This window comes from Aspergillus luchuensis, chromosome 2 (genome assembly GCF_016861625.1).
Source record: "Aspergillus luchuensis IFO 4308 DNA, chromosome 2, nearly complete sequence".
Classification (NCBI taxonomy): Eukaryota; Fungi; Ascomycota; class Eurotiomycetes; order Eurotiales; family Aspergillaceae; genus Aspergillus; species Aspergillus luchuensis.
In genome coordinates this window covers 279,221-298,887 of record NC_054850.1, presented here as the reverse complement: position 1 = coordinate 298,887, position 19,667 = coordinate 279,221, and the positions used below count along the sequence as shown (strand labels likewise).

The window sequence follows — 19,667 nt, the reverse complement described above, 5'->3', positions numbered from 1 at the left end:
CAAAGAAAATCCGAGATAAGATACCGAACAACTCAAGACTTGTTACACCACTTAGACAGCTTAAGGGAGAGTAGCACATGTTTTCGAGGTTTCATTATATGCATACAGACAGAACAGAACAGAGGGACGAAGACGAACGCGCAAGAAGCCCAAAATGATCAAGATAGTAAGATAAAATACAATACAGGGAGATAGATAGATAGATAGATGACTCGAATCCATCCATTGGCACAGCAGGATGGAGGGTCACAGGGAAAAAAAGAGAAAATGGGGAGATAAGAAAGAAGACAACAAAATGGGATAACCACATGGGCAAGCCAGTATAATCTTTACATACACATACAGAGTGTCTCTAATGCACGCCATGGGGGGGAAGATGGAAATCAGACAGACAGACAGACAGACAGACCATTAAGCAATGACTCTCAGCCGTCTACCGAGCTTCTCGAGCTCACCGATAACGCCTCCACCGGCCAAACTCCACTTCTCGCCAACCCAGGTGTCGGTGATGTTCTCACGGAGGAGACCGCTGCGGGCGAAGTATTCCATGAAGCCCTGGGCCTCGTCACGAGTGAGACCGCCGATGGTCTGGAGCTCGAGAGAGCGGTCCTTGGAGGCCGGGGACTTGGTAGAAGCGGAGTCGTTGAAGACGGCGAGGACGCGCTTGTCTGCGTTGAGGTAGGGGTCGGGTTGAGGGAATTCCGGAGAGGAGGGCTTGATGCCGGCCTGGCGGGCAGCGAGCTGCTGGAGAGCGACTTCGAAGCCGTAGACGGTGGGGCTGTTGGAGCCGGAGGTGGCGTAGAGGATGAGACCGCCGTTGGGGAGGGAGGGCTTGCCGGCCTCGGTGCTGGGCTTCAGGAGGGAGAGGAAGTGCTGGACGAAGACGAGGTCATGGGCGTGGATGGGCTTGCAGTCAATGTTGTTGTACTTGGTCTCCTTCATCCAGTGGGCCAGGTTGTCCAGGGTCACGAGCATGGGAGGACGGGGCTTGAAGCCCTTCTCGAAGCCGGCGGCCGGGGCCGTGGCGGTGAGTTCGGTCCACAGGGCCTGGAAGACGCTCCATGCGACAGCGGGGTCCTGGATACCGGGCTTGGCGAGAGCCTCGAGGGTCATGCCGGGCTTGACGGCCGTCTTCAGAGCGGGATGGGGCTGGGAGACGGTCAATTTGGACAGAACCTTCTGGTTTGCGGTGACGATGCGAGACAGGAGAGCGGCGGTGGCATCGTTCTGGACGTAAACGTTCGGGTTCTCATCGGAGAGGGGTGCGTAGGCGGTGTTGGCAATGACGAGATCCTGGGCTAGGGCAGTTGTTAGTATTGTTTTGCGTAGCTGCATATCAGTGCATGAGTGACGGTCTTACCTTCAGGAACCGTGATCACAACCCACTCCTTGGTGAAAGCCATAGACATGGCCTGCAGCATGTGGACGGACTTTCCGGAGCCCTTCACACCGGTGATGATCTTTCTGACGACCTTTCCCTTGTTCTCGCCCTCCTCAGCGGAGATACCGTCAATGAGTCTTCCCAGCTCGAGCGTCTCACGCCTAACCACCGTTCCCGGCCGACGGAATATAGACCAGCCCTGCTTGGGCTTGAAAGCCTGGACAGCCCTCAATTGATCGAGCATGGGCACAGGAAGACCCAGGATGGAGCCACGAAGGCGCGCATCCACCATGTTTTCCGCAGAGAGGTCCTGCATGTCTTCGACTTCGAGAGCGTTAGGGTTGCTGAGGACGATGCGTTTGCGGAGCGCTCTGCGTTCTCCGACAGCCGGAGGACGCGTCCTCTCAACGGGCTTCTTCTTCTTCATTTTGGCGGATTTAGCTTGACGGTACTTGGCAACCGGTAAATCGCCCTTCTTCTTAGCTCCCGCGAGGAGCGGCGTTGACGAGTGGAATGCTGCTACTCGCTGTGCTGTTAATGTCGGCGGGAGGATAGCTCGGGGAGCGGTAGGAAGCCGCGTAAGGCAGCTCCAGCAGAAGGAGGAAACCATCGCGCTGCGATACACACTGGCGCTGTGGCCAGCGTCCTAATCGGTCAATTGGGATTGATTGCGGCGGGGATGGGGGGTGGGAGCGGAGGATTGCGCGGAGGAGGAGTCGCCCAAAGACATGGAATGGATTGAAATTCGGAGCACATTTTGGAGCCTCGACTCAGATTCCTCCTCCCTTGCCCCTTTGGGACTAGTGTCAGTGCCGCTGGACCCGAAGGCGGTGTGACAGGCCTAAAAGCAGCATGGCGATTTTATCTCCCGAACTTTTTTTTTCCTCTTTACCCGATCGGTCAAATCACTTGCTTCCTTTGCGCCCAGTTCTCCATTCTTCTTTTGGAGTCCCTGTGTGATACTCTCAACCTCAATCCCCAGAGTATCTTGTTCGCCAGTTGCGCGACAGAAGGACAAAATGGCGTCTACCGACTCCAAGCCCAAGCCGGAGAGACTGTAAGTCGAATCCACCTCCCCATTTGCGTGGGGAAAGATTATCATCTATCTATATAAACTCCGGTGAATTTGAACAAACACACATACTGATTCTTCAATGATCATGCTATTAGCCCCGTGACTGTCTCCAAGCCTACCCCTTACACATTCGACCTCGGTCATCTGCTTGCGAACGACCCCAACCCTCTCGAGATCTCCCGCTCCGAACCCTTGGACGTCAGTCTCAAGGCCACAGCCCGGGATGGCACCCAGTCTCTTCTCAACCAGCTCCTGACCACCTGCCCCATCACCTCTTCCCAACAGGGTGTCCTCCTGACTCTCCCACCTCCCACCACCGTCCTCCCTCGCTTCAAGCCCCTTCCCACCCCCAAGCCCCCGACCAAGTGGGAGCTGTTCGCCCGCAAGAAGGGTATTGGCAAATACAGCAGCAGGCCTGGTGCGGCATTGGCCGACAAGGAGCGTCGCAAGAAGTTGGTGTACGATGAGGAGAAGGGCGAGTGGGTTCCTCGCTGGGGTTACAAGGGCAAGAACAAGTCCGATGATGAATGGCTTGTTGAGGTGAACGAGAAGGATTGGAAGAAGGAAGAAGAGGCGGCCGCTAAGGGAAGCTCGATTCGTGGACTATCTCGCGCCGAACGCAAAGACAGGATACGCCGCAACGAGAGGAAAATGAGAGCGAATGAGCGCAAGAGCCGGAAGTCGGGTGGTGGTTAAAAAAACAAAAACTGATGATGTGTAATATGTGCTGTGTGTGTCGTTGTTGTTGTTGTGTCTGATAACGATTTTTGTCAAGAGTCGAGGCCGTATAACAAGTTTCTGCGGATCTTGCCTTGGTTTTAATTTTTCGTTCTTTCACCTGGGGCTCAAATGTTACGGCGTTCGGTTTGGAGTCGCTGGGCTTGGATGTCTGTCAATGTTGCCTTTGGTTTGGGACTTGTTCGTCTCGCCGGGCTCGAAAAGCAATATCACATTTTACTACCCCCTTTAAGTATTTGTCTTATCTCTCGATCTTCTGTGGGGTCCGCACCATAATTGGGGATACTACTTGACTTCATCTGCACTACTGTTTCGCTTGTAGATACGCCTCTACATTTTTCAACTACCAATAGACCAACCAGCCTGCCAATACTAATTTCAATTTCTCTTCAAATTGATGCATCGCCTGTCATTGGTCTATCTTACAGCTATGTACCAACATACGCCAAAGAATTGAGAAATAGTACAAAGCAAGGACCAAAAAAGTGTCATGAGTCGCCAAATTCGGGGGAAAAGCACCGTAACACAGCTCGAGTGGGGAATCAATAGATGAATAAGCCGGTAGGAAATGAGATAAGGAAAGAACATGCATATGATGATTCCAAAAGAACAAGAAAAGGCTATAAAGGTAATATGTCGCCAACGGTGCCAAGAAGTGGAAATGTGATCGAGCAACGACGGAAAGAGAAGACGAAGAGAAAGATTTGTACAACAAAAGTCAAAGCGTCATGTAGGCCTGAACTGAACCGACTCCAAGGCGCCAGGCATGCAGTCTGATGGTGGCCCGATATAGCTGGAAAATCGTCGCGGAACTAAAACTGGTGAAGGCATAAAGATGAAAAGCTGAGAGTTCATGTATGCGCCAACGTCTAGAGCAAGAGATGGGGAAATGGTGTAGGAGCCGGATCACAATCGAAAGGTATAATCTCACTCATCATGCACGACCTGCGGATCCAGTCCCAGGCCCTACACATGGTGAAGTAGAAATTCGAGCATGTAGGCCAGCCTATTCGGGCAAGGAAATGTAATGTTGGTGGATACAGCGTATTGTAATATCGCTGGTGAAAGCTCTATATGAAATGTTGATTAGATCTGGATCGGGGAAAGTGGGGGGCCGAGTTCGGGAAGCTGTGATATGCTTCTCGTATGCGAGGTCTCAATGTTCTTTGGTCTCTGCTTGCGGTTCTTCGGTACTTCGGGACGCGGTGGCTCTTCTTCCTGTCCAGGTTGGCTGCTACCGGAAGAGACAGCCCTCTCGTGGCTTTCGTGAGCTTGATGAGGTTGCTGGAATTGCTGAATTTGCTGAATTTGCTGAGGTTGTTGGGCCTGCTGACAATCGTGGACTGCTTCATCCTTCTCCTGGGCCGCCTTTTCCTTTTCATCCATTTCCTTCTCAATTTGAAGATATTCTTTCTCTGTCCAGCAGCCTTGCCAGCAGTTCTTCCAGTCGCAGACCAGGAAGTGGAAGCAGAATGCATCAATCTTCATGCAAGGCTGGAAGCAAATGCAAAGGTTGCGGTAGTCCATTTTGTTCTGGTCGACATAGGAGTGCAGGAGGTTTAGGTGACAGGTGATGGCGAAAAGAAGGTAATAGTTATAAGGCGGTAACTTGGAAAGTTCATCTTTCAGCATTTGTGGCGCGGTCGTTGCACCCTCGCATTTCTCAGCGATTAAGGCTTGTGTCTCCTTGGGGAAGAGCTCATCTGGCAACTCACGAAGCCAGGCCTTGAACATCGAGCCAATAGTGTTAATATCATAGAGGTCTGGCACATCGAAAAGATTGATGTCAAGTTCTGAATGGAAACGTCAGACTCGATCAGAGAGAACCAGAATTAGCAAAAGAGAGGTACCTGTATCGAAACGTCTTTGCCAGTGTTTCACCTCTTTCCCACTTCCCGGGACTCGGTAGAGTCCCTCTTCTTCACATCCCTTGAAGTTGAGGTAGCTAGCATGTCGTTAGCACATCCATTCCAACATGCAGGTTCATGATATTGCTTACTCGACGCAGCGGTAAGGTAGTGCAGGCATCCAAAACTCGGTTTTGTCTCTACAATCTTCAAGTCGCTTTGCGATACGAGTCCGCCTTGCCTGTTGTATGAGTGGCAGATTGATGACTGAGCAAACATAATTGTCGTCATTCACGAGCTCCCGCTCGTTTGTGCTCCCGCTCCTGGTAATCTTGCCGAAGAAACCCTTCCCAGCCTTGCCGATACGATCAGCGGCACCGCTTGACTGTTGTTTGAGGTTATTGAATAGCGCAGCGGATGCGCCTGACACCTGGCTTAGGGAGGCGGACGGAACCATCGATCCAGCATAGTACTTGTCTTTACGCATGTGGCCGTTATGATATTCTGCGGGTCGGTCGGCGGGATAACTGCGAGCCGTAGGATTCCCAGCCGTCCTGATATTGCGCTCATGACGTGGGGCAGTCTTCGGGGGCTCTTGCACCTCCTTCCGGGTGTTTTCTTCCAGCCTCATCAGGCTAGTGGATGGGCGCCGATGTGCTATCCTGTTCATAGACGAGTCGTCCAGCCTGATCGAGCGGGAGCGAGAGAGAAGGTTTGCGAATCGTGGCTTGTTTTTCTTGGCTAGATTGAAGGCGTCCGACTCCGTACCCACCTTCTTCACCTCTGCTGGTTGGGGACACTTCTCCTCAGCACGATCACCACCTATTGAATGGACTTGTCAGCGCACGAGACAGATGTATGGCTCGACGTATTCACTTACGATTCTCTTCTTGAGCTGCCCGCTCAATGGCGCCTGGCAGATCAGGAGTTGATTCGTAGAGTTTTGTTGAGATCTGAGTCTTGCGATCTCTGGAACTACCGCGGCTCTTGGGCTTTTCGCCCGAATTCCCTGAGCTATCCGAACGTTGGGCCCTATGTGATGACTTTGGTGCTTTGAGGTTCGCAAAGAAAGAGCGTGACTGATCACGCGTGTGCTTAGGGGTGTCTTTCGGGGAAGGAGGATACTGGGGTATAGCCGTGATACCCGGAGTAGCTGGTTCTGCAGGGGCAATACCCGGAGAGGTTGCTGGGAACGTAGGGCTACTCGACTTGCTGTTTGATTCTTGTGTGACGGGTCTGATAGTGGCCCCTTTGAAAAAGGGCGAGCTCGATGATGACTTGGGGGAACGGGGTGTCAGGGGACTTGGCCCCTCGGAGCTTTGGGCACCCAGTGGAGACGAGATCTTCGCATCCGCCTGCAGAGTGGAAGTGCTAAGATCTAAATTCGGAACAGTGGACTGTCTCGATGGCATCTTAGGTGTCAATCGCGGGTCAGCAGGTGACCCTGAAAAGTTGAACCGGGAACGCGGTCTGGGCTGAGGAAAAATAGTTGTACGTCAAGGATCGGCTGCGACACCAAGTGGACGATGAAAAAGGACCTAGGGGCGAAAACAGGTTAGCATCCATAAGGTCTCATTGATGGTGCTAAATTTGGATATGATCCGGCTCCCGGCAAAGCTCCTGATTCTAGAACTTACTCCTTTTCAAATAGAGAGCCACGAAGAATTGGTCTCGGGGAGCATAAATATCCTAGCGCTCCCTTGGCAAAAGAAATGCGAATACCCGATATTTGAGTGGTGTATGAATATTGATAAGGAAATGATTGGAACCGGACCAGCCTTGGCCAATATTTCCGGATATATTGGACTCGCGGAGCACAGTTGAAGGGGGGCTGTTGCTTTTCTGCAAGGATATGTCGGGGCGATGGTTCTAATGTAGAGTCGCATAGTGGTTAGCTAGATGGAAGTTCAAGACGCGTTCCTGAGAGATTCAACGGCAGGGGAGACGGTGCACTGGATACAGAATCATGGGTAGCGATCTGTTGGATAAAGCTACTACACCCCAGGGAAGAGAATTGAAACACCATTCCCCTAAAAATAGCCAGCAGTCTCAGGGCAAATGAGCTCTCTTGAGGGGAGCAGATAGTGAACAGTCGATTGAGGATTTGACTCGAATAAGAAAAAAAAATAAAGTCACCACACACATACCAGATTGCGCCGCCCCTCATGTTAGATGGAGACTCCCCCTCCGGTTGTTACTTATCCCCTCCCACGACAATTTCGACCGAACAGCGATGCGAACTGTTGCTCCTGGTGACTTAAATGTGGTGACAGAGGTGGTCCAAAAGAAAAAGACGCTCGCCTAAGATTCTCGATTTGTGTGTCTGAGCGGTGTTGAAGAGGGCGGTCGGCGTACCAAGGGGACGAGTAGGTGTCGGCGAATTTGCTAGCTAATCCGAAAGCGATAATGAAGATGCTAAAAAGGAATAAAAATAAAGGGAACAGGAACAGGGACAGGGGAGAACAAAGAATTTGCGTCCGCTTGACGGGGTTTCCCCAAGAAGTGGTAATAGCGATCAAAGAAACACGAGAGCGCGAGTCCGCACGGTGTTGGAGGTGTTCAGACTTGAATGTCGCAGCGACGACACATTCCTGGACGGTGTTATGCAAGCGCGGCTGTGTGTCAGGCTAAGAAGCCTCCGTTTTTTTTTAAGGGGGGAGTCGGTAGTGGAGATAGCGTTGCAAGGCTCCGAAATAGTTACTGGGTGGCTTCAGAGTGCTTATGGGATTATGGAAAGCCTATCGTTTTAGTGCACAGACAACCAGATAAGTGGCAGGTGGATGGATGCCCTTGGATTCTTGGGAAGGGAATAAAATAATAGTAATGAGAAAAAAAAAAGGATAGTGGATAATGTCTGTAATTAAAACAGGTAAGGACGGTTTAGCATGTTACTCCCTTCCTGAAGAATGAATGCTGGAAGAGATTCTCTTACTGATCGATAGTTTCAAACTTCAAGTCAAGAGCCAGATATTGGTGGGCAATAGATAAAAAGTAATAATAAAAATAATAACAATCCCAGAAAAATATCAAGTGAAGAATTGATGAAGCACCCTAAACCAAATTTGAGGGATAGAGGTTAAAAAGGGAAAGGAACTCGTGGCTGGTACCAGGAGGATGACGTTGGTCCAACCCACGTATTGATGGGTTAATATCTGCAATAGTCACCGAATTACCCAAGTACCTTACAGCTGGGGGAAGAGAGGGGGGGCAAACTGGAAAGGTTAAACTTCCCATGGGGGAGAAAATCGAGAGGCTGTCCGAAAGGAAAGTCAAATCCACCATTCAAAAAATTAACTCTTGACTACAAAGTATATTGTTGCTATATAATCGCTATATAATTCGCAGTTGCATTTCATTACCATCGAGAAGAAAGAGAAAAAAGGCAAGAGAAGGAGAGAAGAAAATGTTTTTTGGAATATTCAGCAATTTCGTTGTGGTAGGTAGACTACACAAAGTGTACATAGGTAGTTATCTTTCGTGCCTGTCGGTTGGTTGCCCCTGAACACGCTACTGCGCAATAACCCTTGTGATGATGGCAACCCCGGGGCTGCAATGGCCACCTCCTGCGTGGACGGAGTACAGGCCATTGGGATATACACCGAAAGATCGGACGGACCCATCCAAACACTCGAAGCGGTGACAATGACTGGCCAGAAAAGATCGGGTCTGGCAGTTGGTGCCTTGGGCGGGATGATGCATGCCCGGTCTAAGAGACAGCCATTGCGACCGTGGATTGGCCAACCAAGGTCCTGTGGACGGGGCTTCAGTCGCAGGGCCAAATCAGAAGCACCCGGGAGACACGAGTACCTGACGCGGAGGCCCATCACAGCATTTGAGTGGCACCTTATCTGGCTGCTTAGTATGCAGTAGTCCAAGAGTCCTATGGCCCTAAAAGTATTTTGTCGGCTCCGCAGACGGCTGCTATTGTTGCGTGGGTTGTTCCCAAAGTCTTCATGGTGAGAAAAATAAAATAAAATAAAATAAAATAAAATGAGATGTTTGTTCACAAAGTGTCTGATTGTATAAATCCCCAAAAAGATATGTCTAAATATTGAACCTCCCAGCAAGTGGTCTGATTCTTGAAGCTGTATGGGTGATCAACCATGGTTCAGTCAAGACAAATTTGATACAGTTAGTGGGGATGATGAGGAAAAGAGGAATTAATGCGTACTCGGTGCCTGGATAGTGTACCCCGTACCCAGGTACTACTGACTTCCTAGGTACCGTTGAACGAATGAATAATGGTTATCATTGTCTTATTGCCCCGCTTTACCAATGACATTTATAGCACCAAATGTCTACACTTTCTGGTTGTGCCTCTTATTATGTACGGTACATTCCGGATGGCTAAATATAGACAAGGGGAAGGAAAAAGAAAGCAAGAGAGCCCTGAAGAGCAGGTTTACGACCCTGGAACTGTCATTTGAAAAATGCGCTCCTTTTTGTAAGCAATGCTGGGCTGAAAACAAAACATACTCTGGCGCTTCCATGTGTGAAGTATATTCCGGTAATTCCACGGAGCATTATACGCTGCCACAAAGAGCACGCGGCTTCCCACCTCTGGTGGTCTAGCGCTTTGTTGCAGTGGTGGAGTAATCAACTCAACCCTTCCGGTTAGGTTAGCAAAGGTAGCGTGCTCCCCCTACCGCTTTAGTACTCCAGGACAACTGGCTGCTTTTGACATGAGATAATTAAATGGGACTTATCATCAATGTGGACTGCTGAGGGTCATGCACCTCATGGCACTTATGCGAAAGCGTTATGGGCGTTGCCCCGTTTAGCGATTTCTGCCTGGAGCCTAGATAATCTACTAAAATATATACATAGTAGTAGTATCCAGTTTAGTCGACGGCATACTACTACTACTTAGTACTTACACGTGGGACAATGAAAGACTCATATGACTACTACGCCATACCAAGTCAATAGCCCGGCACTACGTAATTATGCCTAGCTAGTACTATCGGAGTAGAGAAGACAGAACCCACATTCCCCATTCATACCTGCAGTTCTGCACCTGGTGCTCATCATCGCACAAGGATCCCTCTTACGCTCGGTAGAAACCTTCGATACTACCTGCCTACCTTGGACTTACATGCATTTGACAAATTTGATTGACATTGCCACCAACTTACTTTGTACTTAGACCAGAGTGGGACACGGGAGCCCGGCCTCCATGGCATCGGCACAAGGGCCAGCCACCGAACATTTCAGAGCGAGCAGGGACCCAGGGGCAAGCAGTCTTTGGCGCTCAGGGGTTTCACACCGCTGTCCGTGGGAGACGGCGATCCTGCCCTAAACGCCAGGCTGAAACAATGGGCCCCGCTTTTTGGCCCAGCGGCTTTCCCGGTGGCGCTTAATCACGTGATGGTCAGCCCTCCCTCTCGTCACCAACCGCCCTCCACCACACACACACTTTTTCCCCGAAGCTTGCTTTTTCCCCCCCCTCCCAGCTTCCCAAGTCGTCCACGACTAACCTCCAAAGACACCTCATACTAACCTCACCTGCAGTGAGGGGGACACGTGCAGCGGTTGCCTCCCTTGACGACCCTGTGTTTGCCACCCCCAAAGCTTCGAGCCTGCTTCTCCGCCTTGATCGCCCTTGTGTTGGCAGGCACAAGCTTCGTGGCCTTGGTCGGGACAGCGCATAAGGCTACCTTTCTAGCGCGAGCAGGAAAGCTCTTGACTAGTCCGAGGCTCAACCACTAATCACACTGCTTTCAGCAATCCGATCACAAAAATGTCCTTAGTTTCGGGTCCTGGTAGGGCTGCTGGGACTGAATCCAGCTTGAACCTTAGTGTCGAAAGACATGTGGATTACATCAAGAACTTGGACAGCGTGCGTCATTCTTACTATAACCATGGTTCTTCTCTTCATGATGGGGAAGATGGTTGACAGGTGATGCTAGAGGAGGGATGAGCTAGAATATTGGCTTACAGAACACCTTCGCCTGAATGGGGTGTATTGGGGCTTGACAGCTCTACATCTCCTTGGCCGTCCCGATGTCCTTCCTCGTGAAGATACCATTGACTTCGTTCTCTCGTGTCAACGGGAGAATGGAGGCTTCGGAGCAGCTCCGGGCCATGATGCACACATGCTGTACACAGTGTCGGCAGTGCAAATTCTCGTAACCCTAGACGCGGTGGATGAACTGGAGAAGCGCGGTCTAGGAGGAAAGGAGAAGGTTGGCTCGTTCATCGCAGGGCTACAGGACAAGGACACTGGCGCTTTCATGGGTGATGAATGGGGTGAGAGAGATACACGCTTTCTGTATGGCGCGTTCAATGCACTCTCCCTTCTTGGGCTTCTTCACACAGTTGATGTACCCAAGGCCATTTCCTATGTCCAGCAGTGTGAGAACTTGGACGGTGGCTATGGCATTCAACCTGGAGCTGAGTCACATGCCGGTCAAATCTTCACTTGCGTAGGAGCTCTGGCAATCGCCGGACGACTGGACTTGGTAAACAAGGACCGTCTTGGTGGCTGGCTTAGCGAAAGACAGGTTGAAAATGGTGGTCTGAACGGGAGGCCCGAGAAACTGCCCGATGCATGCTATAGCTGGTGGGTTGGAGCGAGCTTGGCTATGATCGACAAACTCCACTGGATCGATGGTGGCAAGCTCTCTGCTTTCATCTTGCGCTGTCAGGTATGTTATCCCTTTCGCCATGGCATTGCCGGCATGGCACTGACGCAGTTCAGGATTCGGAGGCTGGAGGCATCGGAGACAGACCAGGCAGCATGGTTGATGTGTTTCACACCCATTTTGCCATCGCTGGTTTGAGTCTGTTGAAGTTCAATGGCATCCAAGAAGTAGATCCAGTCTAGTGAGTTATGCAACCTGCGCAATGCAAAATTGCGGATGGCTAACCTTGTCGTTCAGTTGTATGCCGAAGGCAATTACACAGAAATATCTGCAACGGTAATCTTTGGCTGTATGATGACATCACCTCTTGAGTATTTTTTCTTGACGTAGGCCTCACCTCCTGCAATCTAATAACCCGTTTTTCTTTTCCTCCATGGATTATGGGATACAAGGCAGGAGAAGAGTGATTGGCACTGTGACTTATTTCCGCTTCATACCCCCTCACAATAGCCTTACGGAAAGGCTGTTAAGACACAGTGGCACATGAACCGTAATTATAGTCAAGATATACAGTAGCTATTCAATCAACCTGAAAGATGAATGAAATTTATTGTATCCTTGGAGATGACTGATAATGTTTCGAAGTGATTAATGTCTGCATCGTAGCCATAATTCACCCAATGCTTTTTTATATTGCCAGATGCTAAACGCATGCCGTCCATTTGGTCTGCAACCACAAAACTGCCTTGGCCACCATAACGTTTACTAGCCACATAGCATAGGTTTATCTTTACTGGGACGTTGGTCGATTCGTGGCCCTTTCCTTACTGCTAGTTAATTATACATATATAAAAACGCACGTTTCCAAAATCCCAGTAGTAAAGCTCGGGCTCCCAGAACGGCCAAGATATATATTGTGTCAATAGTGGTAGTGTATAGTAGTCCGACAAACGGTATTACTACTCTACTACTAGTAAATTAGTAGTTGTTGGCTCATCTGGTATTCCAGTCTTCAGACGTACTAGTTTATAGAATATAGATAGGGTGCTAAATTGGCTTACGGTAATGCCTCTCACACTGGTTGCACCGAAACGATGAATTGTGTGATTGATAATCGGACTGTGTATCATACATAGATACGTCTATTCTAAAGTATTGTGTTCCACCTACCCACATAAACGAAACTACTGTAGTAACTACTGCAAAGTACTGCATTTATTTTGTATTGGCATCGCCCATTGAGATCCCCCAAATAGAGGTCTTGCAATTGGTAAGTATGAGTGTCAACTATGATCAATCGATTGGCCTACTGTATTGATACATGTCTGCCTCGAGAAAGCTGGTCTTGGTAGCTCTTTCTCCAATTGTGGAATAACAGTGAGAAAGTCAGCCGGGCAAGTCCCCCATCTTCCTGCAACGCCTTTGCTTCTGGAGCTTCTCATCCTCTCCTTCCGAGGCCGGCTTATCACATCTGTTGTTGATAGAAACTCCTCCTTGTTGTTTCCTTCGATATTGTCTTCAAAATCAGGAGCCGGTCCCTATTACACCACTTTCCGAAATGGATGCAGCTGCACTTTTGTGCAATATCTGCCCAAAACGGCCCACATTCAGCGATGTATCGCACTTGCTTACCCATATCTCGTCAAAGGCTCACTTGTCCCACTATTTCAAACTTCAAGTACGCAGTCATCAAGAGCAGCAAGCAGTAGTCTTGCTACATGAATATGACAGATGGTATAAGAGAAACAACTTGGCCAAGTTGCTTTCGGATCGGATGTCCTCAAAAGAAGCCCGCAAGAAAAAGATACACGAGAAGTCATATACGGAGAGCGAGACTGATAATGCTACAGTGCCAGTATCCACTGCAAGTCCTTCATTCCAGAACCCACTGTTTGATTATCTGGACCCGCGTCTCTCTCGTTCGTATGTCATTGCGGAACCTGAGACTGAGGACACAAACACGCCATACTCTTCAGCCAATGCCGCTTCTTGTGACCCGTCTTATAATCTCACGCATACTTACCCTGGACTGGAAGACCACTCGCTGGCCCCAATAACCTCACCGACAAAGACATTACAGGCTCTTTGCAGCCCCTGGAAGCAAGAACCACTGCAAAGGGCGGAGGACGAGGACGTCCCGGTGCAAACCGCATTGTACTGGGCGAAGGCATCGGATAACGAAGCAGACGTGGCTCCTCAGCCATCGGACCAGTACAGCTGCGATCCATTCGTCGACGATAATGAAACTGAAAGCATTTATTTTCCCACCATCAATGAGATGGAGAAGGAAAGAGCAGATGAGATAGCCAGACTGAAGGGTGTGCTGTGGCCTGGAATGGATATATTTGACTCGGCTACCGAACAGATGAGACGCAGACGCAATCAGAAGAAGGACGAAAGCATCTTGAAGCTCATGGAAAAGACGTCCCTTTGTGTGGAGCCAACAGAGCTTGTCTTTTCCCCTACCGGAATTTTACGGAAGCAGCGTGTGATCTCAGGTAATGTTGAGGACAGCAGCCCCCTCAAAGGGGAGACGCCCGTTCCCAAACGTCGAGTAAATCGCCCCAAAAGAGCCCTCTCCCAAGTTGATCCTAATATCCAACGTGGGCAAAGTAGGAAACGAACCAGAAGGACTACCAAGCGCATTGAGAAACTGGTGGATAGAGATACAAGAGGAAGAGACACACAAATCCCCAAGGGATCCCTAGGGCCTCAGCGGCTGCATCGATATGGCAGTCGCGGGGATGACATGGACGAATTTGAATTATCCTTCAGAGGGACAAAGCTAAAACCTCGCACTGGATTTACCGTCTTTCACGATAGACCAAGTCAGTGTAATGTTGGTTCTACGGATCATAAACATGGTGATGATGGAACTCATGCTGTGGCGTCGGCTCCCTCTCATCCTCTATACCTCCTCAAGGATTTCACACTTCATCATGATGCTTATCCACTATCACCTGGTGACCAATCTACCGCAGTGGCTGGACGAGCGCATGATATGACCAAGGACAAGGAGAACATTGAACCACTCCTGGATGTTCGTGGCCGCATTGATCCTCTGATGGACTGGCAGTCCCCTTCCCTTACGGAACATTTGACCAGCGGAATCTGTTACCCACCGCAGTACTTCTTTAGAGATCCTCGACCAGTCGGCTTCAGATCGTTCGATAACCAGGAAAGCCCCACTGGATACTCGTTCAACCCTTTGGCCGTTTCACTCTCTGGGTTGCCCGCTGACGATGGTCCAATGTATACTCCAGAACCAGAACTTAGATCGAACAACCAGTATGAACCACAGCTTGGCTCACCCGAGTCAACAATTTCGGACGTTGATGAAAGCGAGTTTGGCCGACTTTACCTGGACGGGAGCTCGTTCTAAGTTCTGGTCCTCGTCTGTGTGGCCTGAGTTGAGTTCGGTTTCTGCGGGTCGAACTATATCTTTACATGGCCCTTGCACAATCTTAGTCGACTTCGGAACCAAAAGTGACATGGCTTTGTAGCTTTCTTTGCATTGTCTAATATACAAGCACTCCCGTTACGTGGTATGAATACTTGGGTGGTGAGTACTGCATTGAGGTCAAACTCAATGGTAGCCGCTATACATTGACTGTCGGACGACGCCCCTTGACACTGTATACTAGTATGTTATAATGTATAATAACTCCAACAACATCATGCTTACACCAAGAGAAAGACAGGGGGACGAGGAGGGAGAAAGTGTATATTCCGTCTAGAAAGAAGTCTCGGTGCCTCGAAGTAGTTCAGTGGTCGATTCTGCCTCAGGCATAAAGATTATATCATCTTCATGTGCAATTAAGGGAACTACGCGTGACGGGCGTGACGGAGCTCCTCCACGCGTCAAGGTCCCCGACCCGCGGATACCCATTTGACGCTAATAGGGATACTTTGGCTCTGGATCCCGTTTGATGCGATTTGATTGATGTCTGACATATGAATACTGAGGTCCTTGGTTGTTATCGGACTCTAGGGCGCGACCAGCAGGCGCTACCGCCACCGCGAACCCTTTCCCCTCGGTGTTGCTAAGATCATTTGCCTCGGCGACTGTCAGTGGTTTCGATCACAAAGAGAAAATGCCTCTTCCCTCATCACAGACTTCTTCGTCACCGGGAGTGAAGCGGAAGCAGTCAACCCTCGCGAGCTTCTTCACGAAGAAACCACAAACAGCTCAACCTGCTCCAGTCAATGTCGTTGAAGAGAAAAACCCAGCCACAACCCCCGAGGAAGCGGACAATAAGGAACGAGCGCCAAAGAAAGATACCGCCCTGACCGATGATGAGGAGGATGACATAGTGGCACCGGCCCCTAAAAGAGCTAGAACAAACGGCCTTCACCCCGCAAGCAAAGAAGAGGTTCCGAAGTCAACATCCACTACAGAGCGACCACCGGCGTTGACTAGTAGCCAGAGGACTGAGATCTTCAAATTCAGCAGCTCACCTGCGGTGAACACTGGGGCGGAAGGGCCGCAGGCGGCAGATGAACTTGAGGCTAGACAAAGACAGAAGGAGAGAGAAGCGTTACACCAGAAGTTCGTTCGGAAATTGGGTGGTGCGGACTGTCTCATTGGCATTGGTAGAAATGCTATCAGCGAAGCTACACCCGAGGAGGGGGCTGAGGCCGAAGATGAGGAGGAAGCAGCCCCACCTCCTGCCAAGGGCAAAGCTGCTGCAAAGAAAGGTGGAAGCAAGCTCACTCCAATGGAGAAGCAGGTCATCGACATCAAGCGCAAGCATATGGATACCGTCCTAGTAGTTGAAGTCGGCTACAAGTTCCGATTCTTTGGTGAAGATGCGAGGGTCGCCGCAAAGGAGTTGTCTATAGTCTGTATCCCTGGAAAACTAAGATTTGACGAACGTGAGTATGGTCCCGTCGCCTCCTTTCCATCTCCTACTTTATTAGTGAATCGTGCCTAACGTAGGTCTTGTCGACTCTAGATCCTTCTGAAGCACACCTCGATCGTTTCGCCTCCGCTAGCATACCGGTTCACAGATTACACGTTCATGTAAAGCGCCTCGTTGCCGCAGGTCATAAGGTCGGCGTGGTGAGACAAATTGAGACTGCTGCTCTGAAAGCAGCGGGCGATAACCGCAATGCGCCTTTCGTGCGCAAACTCACAAACTTGTACACTAAGGGTACCTATATCGACGATGCGGAAGGCTTAGAAGGGCCTATGCCTGCAGCATCTGGTGGCGCCTCACCAGCAACCGGCTACTTGCTGTGCATTACCGAGACAAATGCAAAGGGCTGGGGCAATGATGAGAAGGTTCAAGTGGGAATTGTTGCTGTCCAGCCGGCTACAGGAGATATTGTTTATGACGACTTCGAAGACGGGTTCATGAGGAGTGAAATCGAAACGAGGTTGCTGCATATTGCACCCTGCGAGCTTTTGATTGTTGGCGAGCTTTCCAAGGCTACGGAAAAGCTCGTCCAGCATCTCTCCGGTAGCAAGTTGAACGTCTTCGGGGACAAGACCCGCGTGGAAAGAGTGCCTAAGTCGAAGACTGCCGCCGCGGAGTCACACAGCCATGTCTCCAGCTTTTATGCAGGAAAGATGAAGACGGCCAGTGCCGCAGATGATGCACAGGCGAGTAGCCTACTTCAGAAGGTGCTCAATCTACCAGAGCAAGTGACTATTTGCCTTTCGTCCATGATTGAGCACATGAAAGAATACGGCTTGGAATATGTTTTCGAGTTGACCAAATACTTCCAACACTTTTCTTCCAGATCACACATGCTTCTAAACGGGAACACTCTGATGAGCCTCGAGATCTACCAAAATCAAACGGACCATACGACTAAGGGCAGTCTCTTCTGGACGCTTGATCGGACACAAACGCGATTTGGACAGCGCATGCTCCGGAAATGGGTAGGACGTCCTCTGCTAGATAAGTCGAGGCTGGAAGAGAGGGTGAACGCCGTTGAAGAGCTGAAAAATCCAGAAAAGACGGTAATGGTAGAGCGGCTCAAGGGGTTGCTTGGAAAGGTTAAGAGCGACTTGGAAAAGAGCTTGATCCGGATCTATTACGGCAAGGTTAGTTCTTCGTCTCTACCTTTTTATCACCTGAATAAAGACTAACAAGACAACCAGTGTACTCGACCGGAACTCCTCACCGTTTTGCAGACGATGCAAATGATTGCGCAGGAATTCTCTGACGTGAAATCACCTGCGGATACCGGTTTTGCGTCTGCTGCCATTAATGAAGCGATCACTTGTCTCCCGACGATCCTGGAAGACGTTATAGCTTTTCTTGACAAGATTAATATGCATGCTGCGAAGAGTGATGATAAGTATGCCTTCTTTCGCGAAACCGAAGAGACAGAAGATATCAGTGACCAAAAGCTCGGCATTGCAAGTGTTGAACACGAGCTAGAGGAGCATCTCTCTGTTGCTGGCCAGAAGCTCGGGAAGAAGACGGTCGAATACAAGTCTGTTGCGGGGATTGATTATTTGATTGAAGTCGAGAACAGCTCGGCTTCCATTAAACGTGTGCCTGCATCATGGGTGAAAGTGAGCGGCACCAAGAAAGTATCAAGATTTCATACGCCGGAAGTCATTCAGCTCATGCGACAGCGTGACCAGCACAAAGAAGCGTTGGCCGCGGCGTGTGACAAGGCGTTCATATCCCTTCTCGCTGATATAGCAACTAAATACCAGCCCTTCCGGGATAGTGTGCAGGCATTGGCCACGCTTGACTGCTTGATAGCTCTGGCGACTATAGCTAGTCAACCGGGTTACGTGAAGCCCGAATATACGGACCATACGTGCATCCAAGTGGACCAGGGACGTCACCCAATGGTCGAGCAGTTACTGTTGGACAGTTATGTGCCAAACGACATCGACTTGGACAGCGACAAGACACGCGCTCTTCTGGTCACCGGACCCAACATGGGCGGAAAGTCCAGTTATGTACGACAAGTAGCGCTCATCGCCATCATGGGGCAAATAGGTTCTTATGTTCCCGCGCAGTCGGCCAAGCTTGGTATGTTGGACGCTGTATTCACACGCATGGGTGCTTTCGACAACATGCTAGCTGGCGAGTCTACCTTCATGGTCGAGCTTTCCGAGACCGCAGACATCCTCAAGCAGGCGACTCCACGATCACTTGTCATTCTGGATGAACTGGGCCGGGGCACGTCCACGCATGATGGCGTTGCAATCGCACAAGCTGTCCTTGACTACATGGTACGGTCGATCCGAAGCCTTACGCTCTTCATCACCCATTATCAACACCTCTCTTCAATGGTCCATACCTTTGCGGACCACGAACTACGCAACGTGCACATGCGGTTTACCGAATCAGGTACCGGAACAAACGAAGAGATCACATTCCTCTATGAAGTAGGTGAGGGCGTGGCGCACCGCAGTTACGGGCTGAACGTCGCGCGGTTAGCAAACCTGCCAGGGCCATTGCTGGATCAAGCCCGGCAGAAGAGTAAAGAATTGGAGGAGAAAATCCGCCGGCGGAAACTGGCTGGTCTTGTGACGGCCGTCGGAGAGGTCATGGAAGGCACCAAGGATGGAAATATGATTGAGCGCCTCATCAGCAGCGCCGAGCAGCTGTAATAAGCATATTGGTGTGTTGTCATTGCTTTCTATCGAGATGAGCGTATTGGCGGCGTTGCATGATCAAAAGCGTTAGGCTTTAGACATAGATTTATGAGAAACATTCAATGACTCGTGATAAGCGGGGTCTCCACAACGCTGTTTCATTCAGCTTCTACATGTAGGGCAGTAATGTCTACGATGGGTAACAGGCAGAATGGACGTATGAATCGTAAGCCAGGACTCACTCACGAGACACCGACACAAGGTATAATGTCCCCGCAAGACCATATTCCCCAAATACCACCTAAGATCCAAACCGAGCAAGTTCACACAAAGGTCCATCCGATTCGAGTGCATCGTGCATACAACACGAGGGAGAAAAAATTTAGAAGGAAAAAAAAGGGGGTAATCTAGACAGAGACTTGATGAATAGAAGATCACCTCGCGCCCGTGGGGATTTCAAATTTTTTTCCTT

General features: G+C 50.0%; 7 protein-coding genes across 7 annotated transcripts; 5 read left to right on the top strand and 2 right to left on the bottom strand.

Annotated features, from left to right (window-relative positions):
- Positions 1–411: 411 nt before the first annotated feature.
- Positions 412–1,991, bottom strand: RSM23 (mitochondrial 37S ribosomal protein mS29; the record flags this gene model as incomplete). The annotated part of the gene is made up of 2 exons (XM_041684788.1): positions 412–1,298; positions 1,361–1,991. 2 exons carry the CDS (start codon positions 1,989–1,991, stop codon positions 412–414), a joined length of 1,518 nt encoding a protein of 505 aa, XP_041538937.1.
- A 409-nt stretch (positions 1,992–2,400) lies between these two features.
- Positions 2,401–3,152, top strand: RRS1 (ribosome biogenesis protein RRS1; the record flags this gene model as incomplete). The annotated part of the gene is made up of 2 exons (XM_041684787.1): positions 2,401–2,438; positions 2,552–3,152. The coding sequence occupies 2 exons, from the start codon at positions 2,401–2,403 to the stop codon at positions 3,150–3,152; spliced, it is 639 nt and encodes a 212-aa protein (XP_041538936.1).
- Positions 3,153–4,280: 1,128 nt separating this feature from the next.
- AKAW2_20109S (putative Rho GTPase activator (Bem2)) lies at positions 4,281–6,453 on the bottom strand (the record flags this gene model as incomplete). Its single annotated transcript, XM_041684786.1, has 4 exons — positions 4,281–4,987; positions 5,045–5,139; positions 5,194–5,863; positions 5,922–6,453. The coding sequence occupies 4 exons, from the start codon at positions 6,451–6,453 to the stop codon at positions 4,281–4,283; spliced, it is 2,004 nt and encodes a 667-aa protein (XP_041538935.1).
- Positions 6,454–8,593: 2,140 nt separating this feature from the next.
- AKAW2_20108A (uncharacterized protein) lies at positions 8,594–8,911 on the top strand (the record flags this gene model as incomplete). Its single annotated transcript, XM_041684785.1, has 1 exon — positions 8,594–8,911. The coding sequence occupies one exon, from the start codon at positions 8,594–8,596 to the stop codon at positions 8,909–8,911; it is 318 nt and encodes a 105-aa protein (XP_041538934.1).
- A 1,870-nt stretch (positions 8,912–10,781) lies between these two features.
- Positions 10,782–11,965, top strand: AKAW2_20107A (Rab geranylgeranyltransferase subunit beta BET2; the record flags this gene model as incomplete). The annotated part of the gene is made up of 4 exons (XM_041684784.1): positions 10,782–10,880; positions 10,951–11,688; positions 11,742–11,866; positions 11,923–11,965. 4 exons carry the CDS (start codon positions 10,782–10,784, stop codon positions 11,963–11,965), a joined length of 1,005 nt encoding a protein of 334 aa, XP_041538933.1.
- Positions 11,966–13,399: 1,434 nt separating this feature from the next.
- AKAW2_20106A (uncharacterized protein) lies at positions 13,400–15,007 on the top strand (the record flags this gene model as incomplete). The annotated part of the gene is made up of 1 exon (XM_041684783.1): positions 13,400–15,007. One exon carries the CDS (start codon positions 13,400–13,402, stop codon positions 15,005–15,007), a length of 1,608 nt encoding a protein of 535 aa, XP_041538932.1.
- Positions 15,008–15,719: 712 nt separating this feature from the next.
- On the top strand, positions 15,720–19,210 carry msh3 (mismatch repair protein MSH3; the record flags this gene model as incomplete). The annotated part of the gene is made up of 3 exons (XM_041684782.1): positions 15,720–16,500; positions 16,581–17,677; positions 17,735–19,210. 3 exons carry the CDS (start codon positions 15,720–15,722, stop codon positions 19,208–19,210), a joined length of 3,354 nt encoding a protein of 1,117 aa, XP_041538931.1.
- Positions 19,211–19,667: the final 457 nt, after the last annotated feature.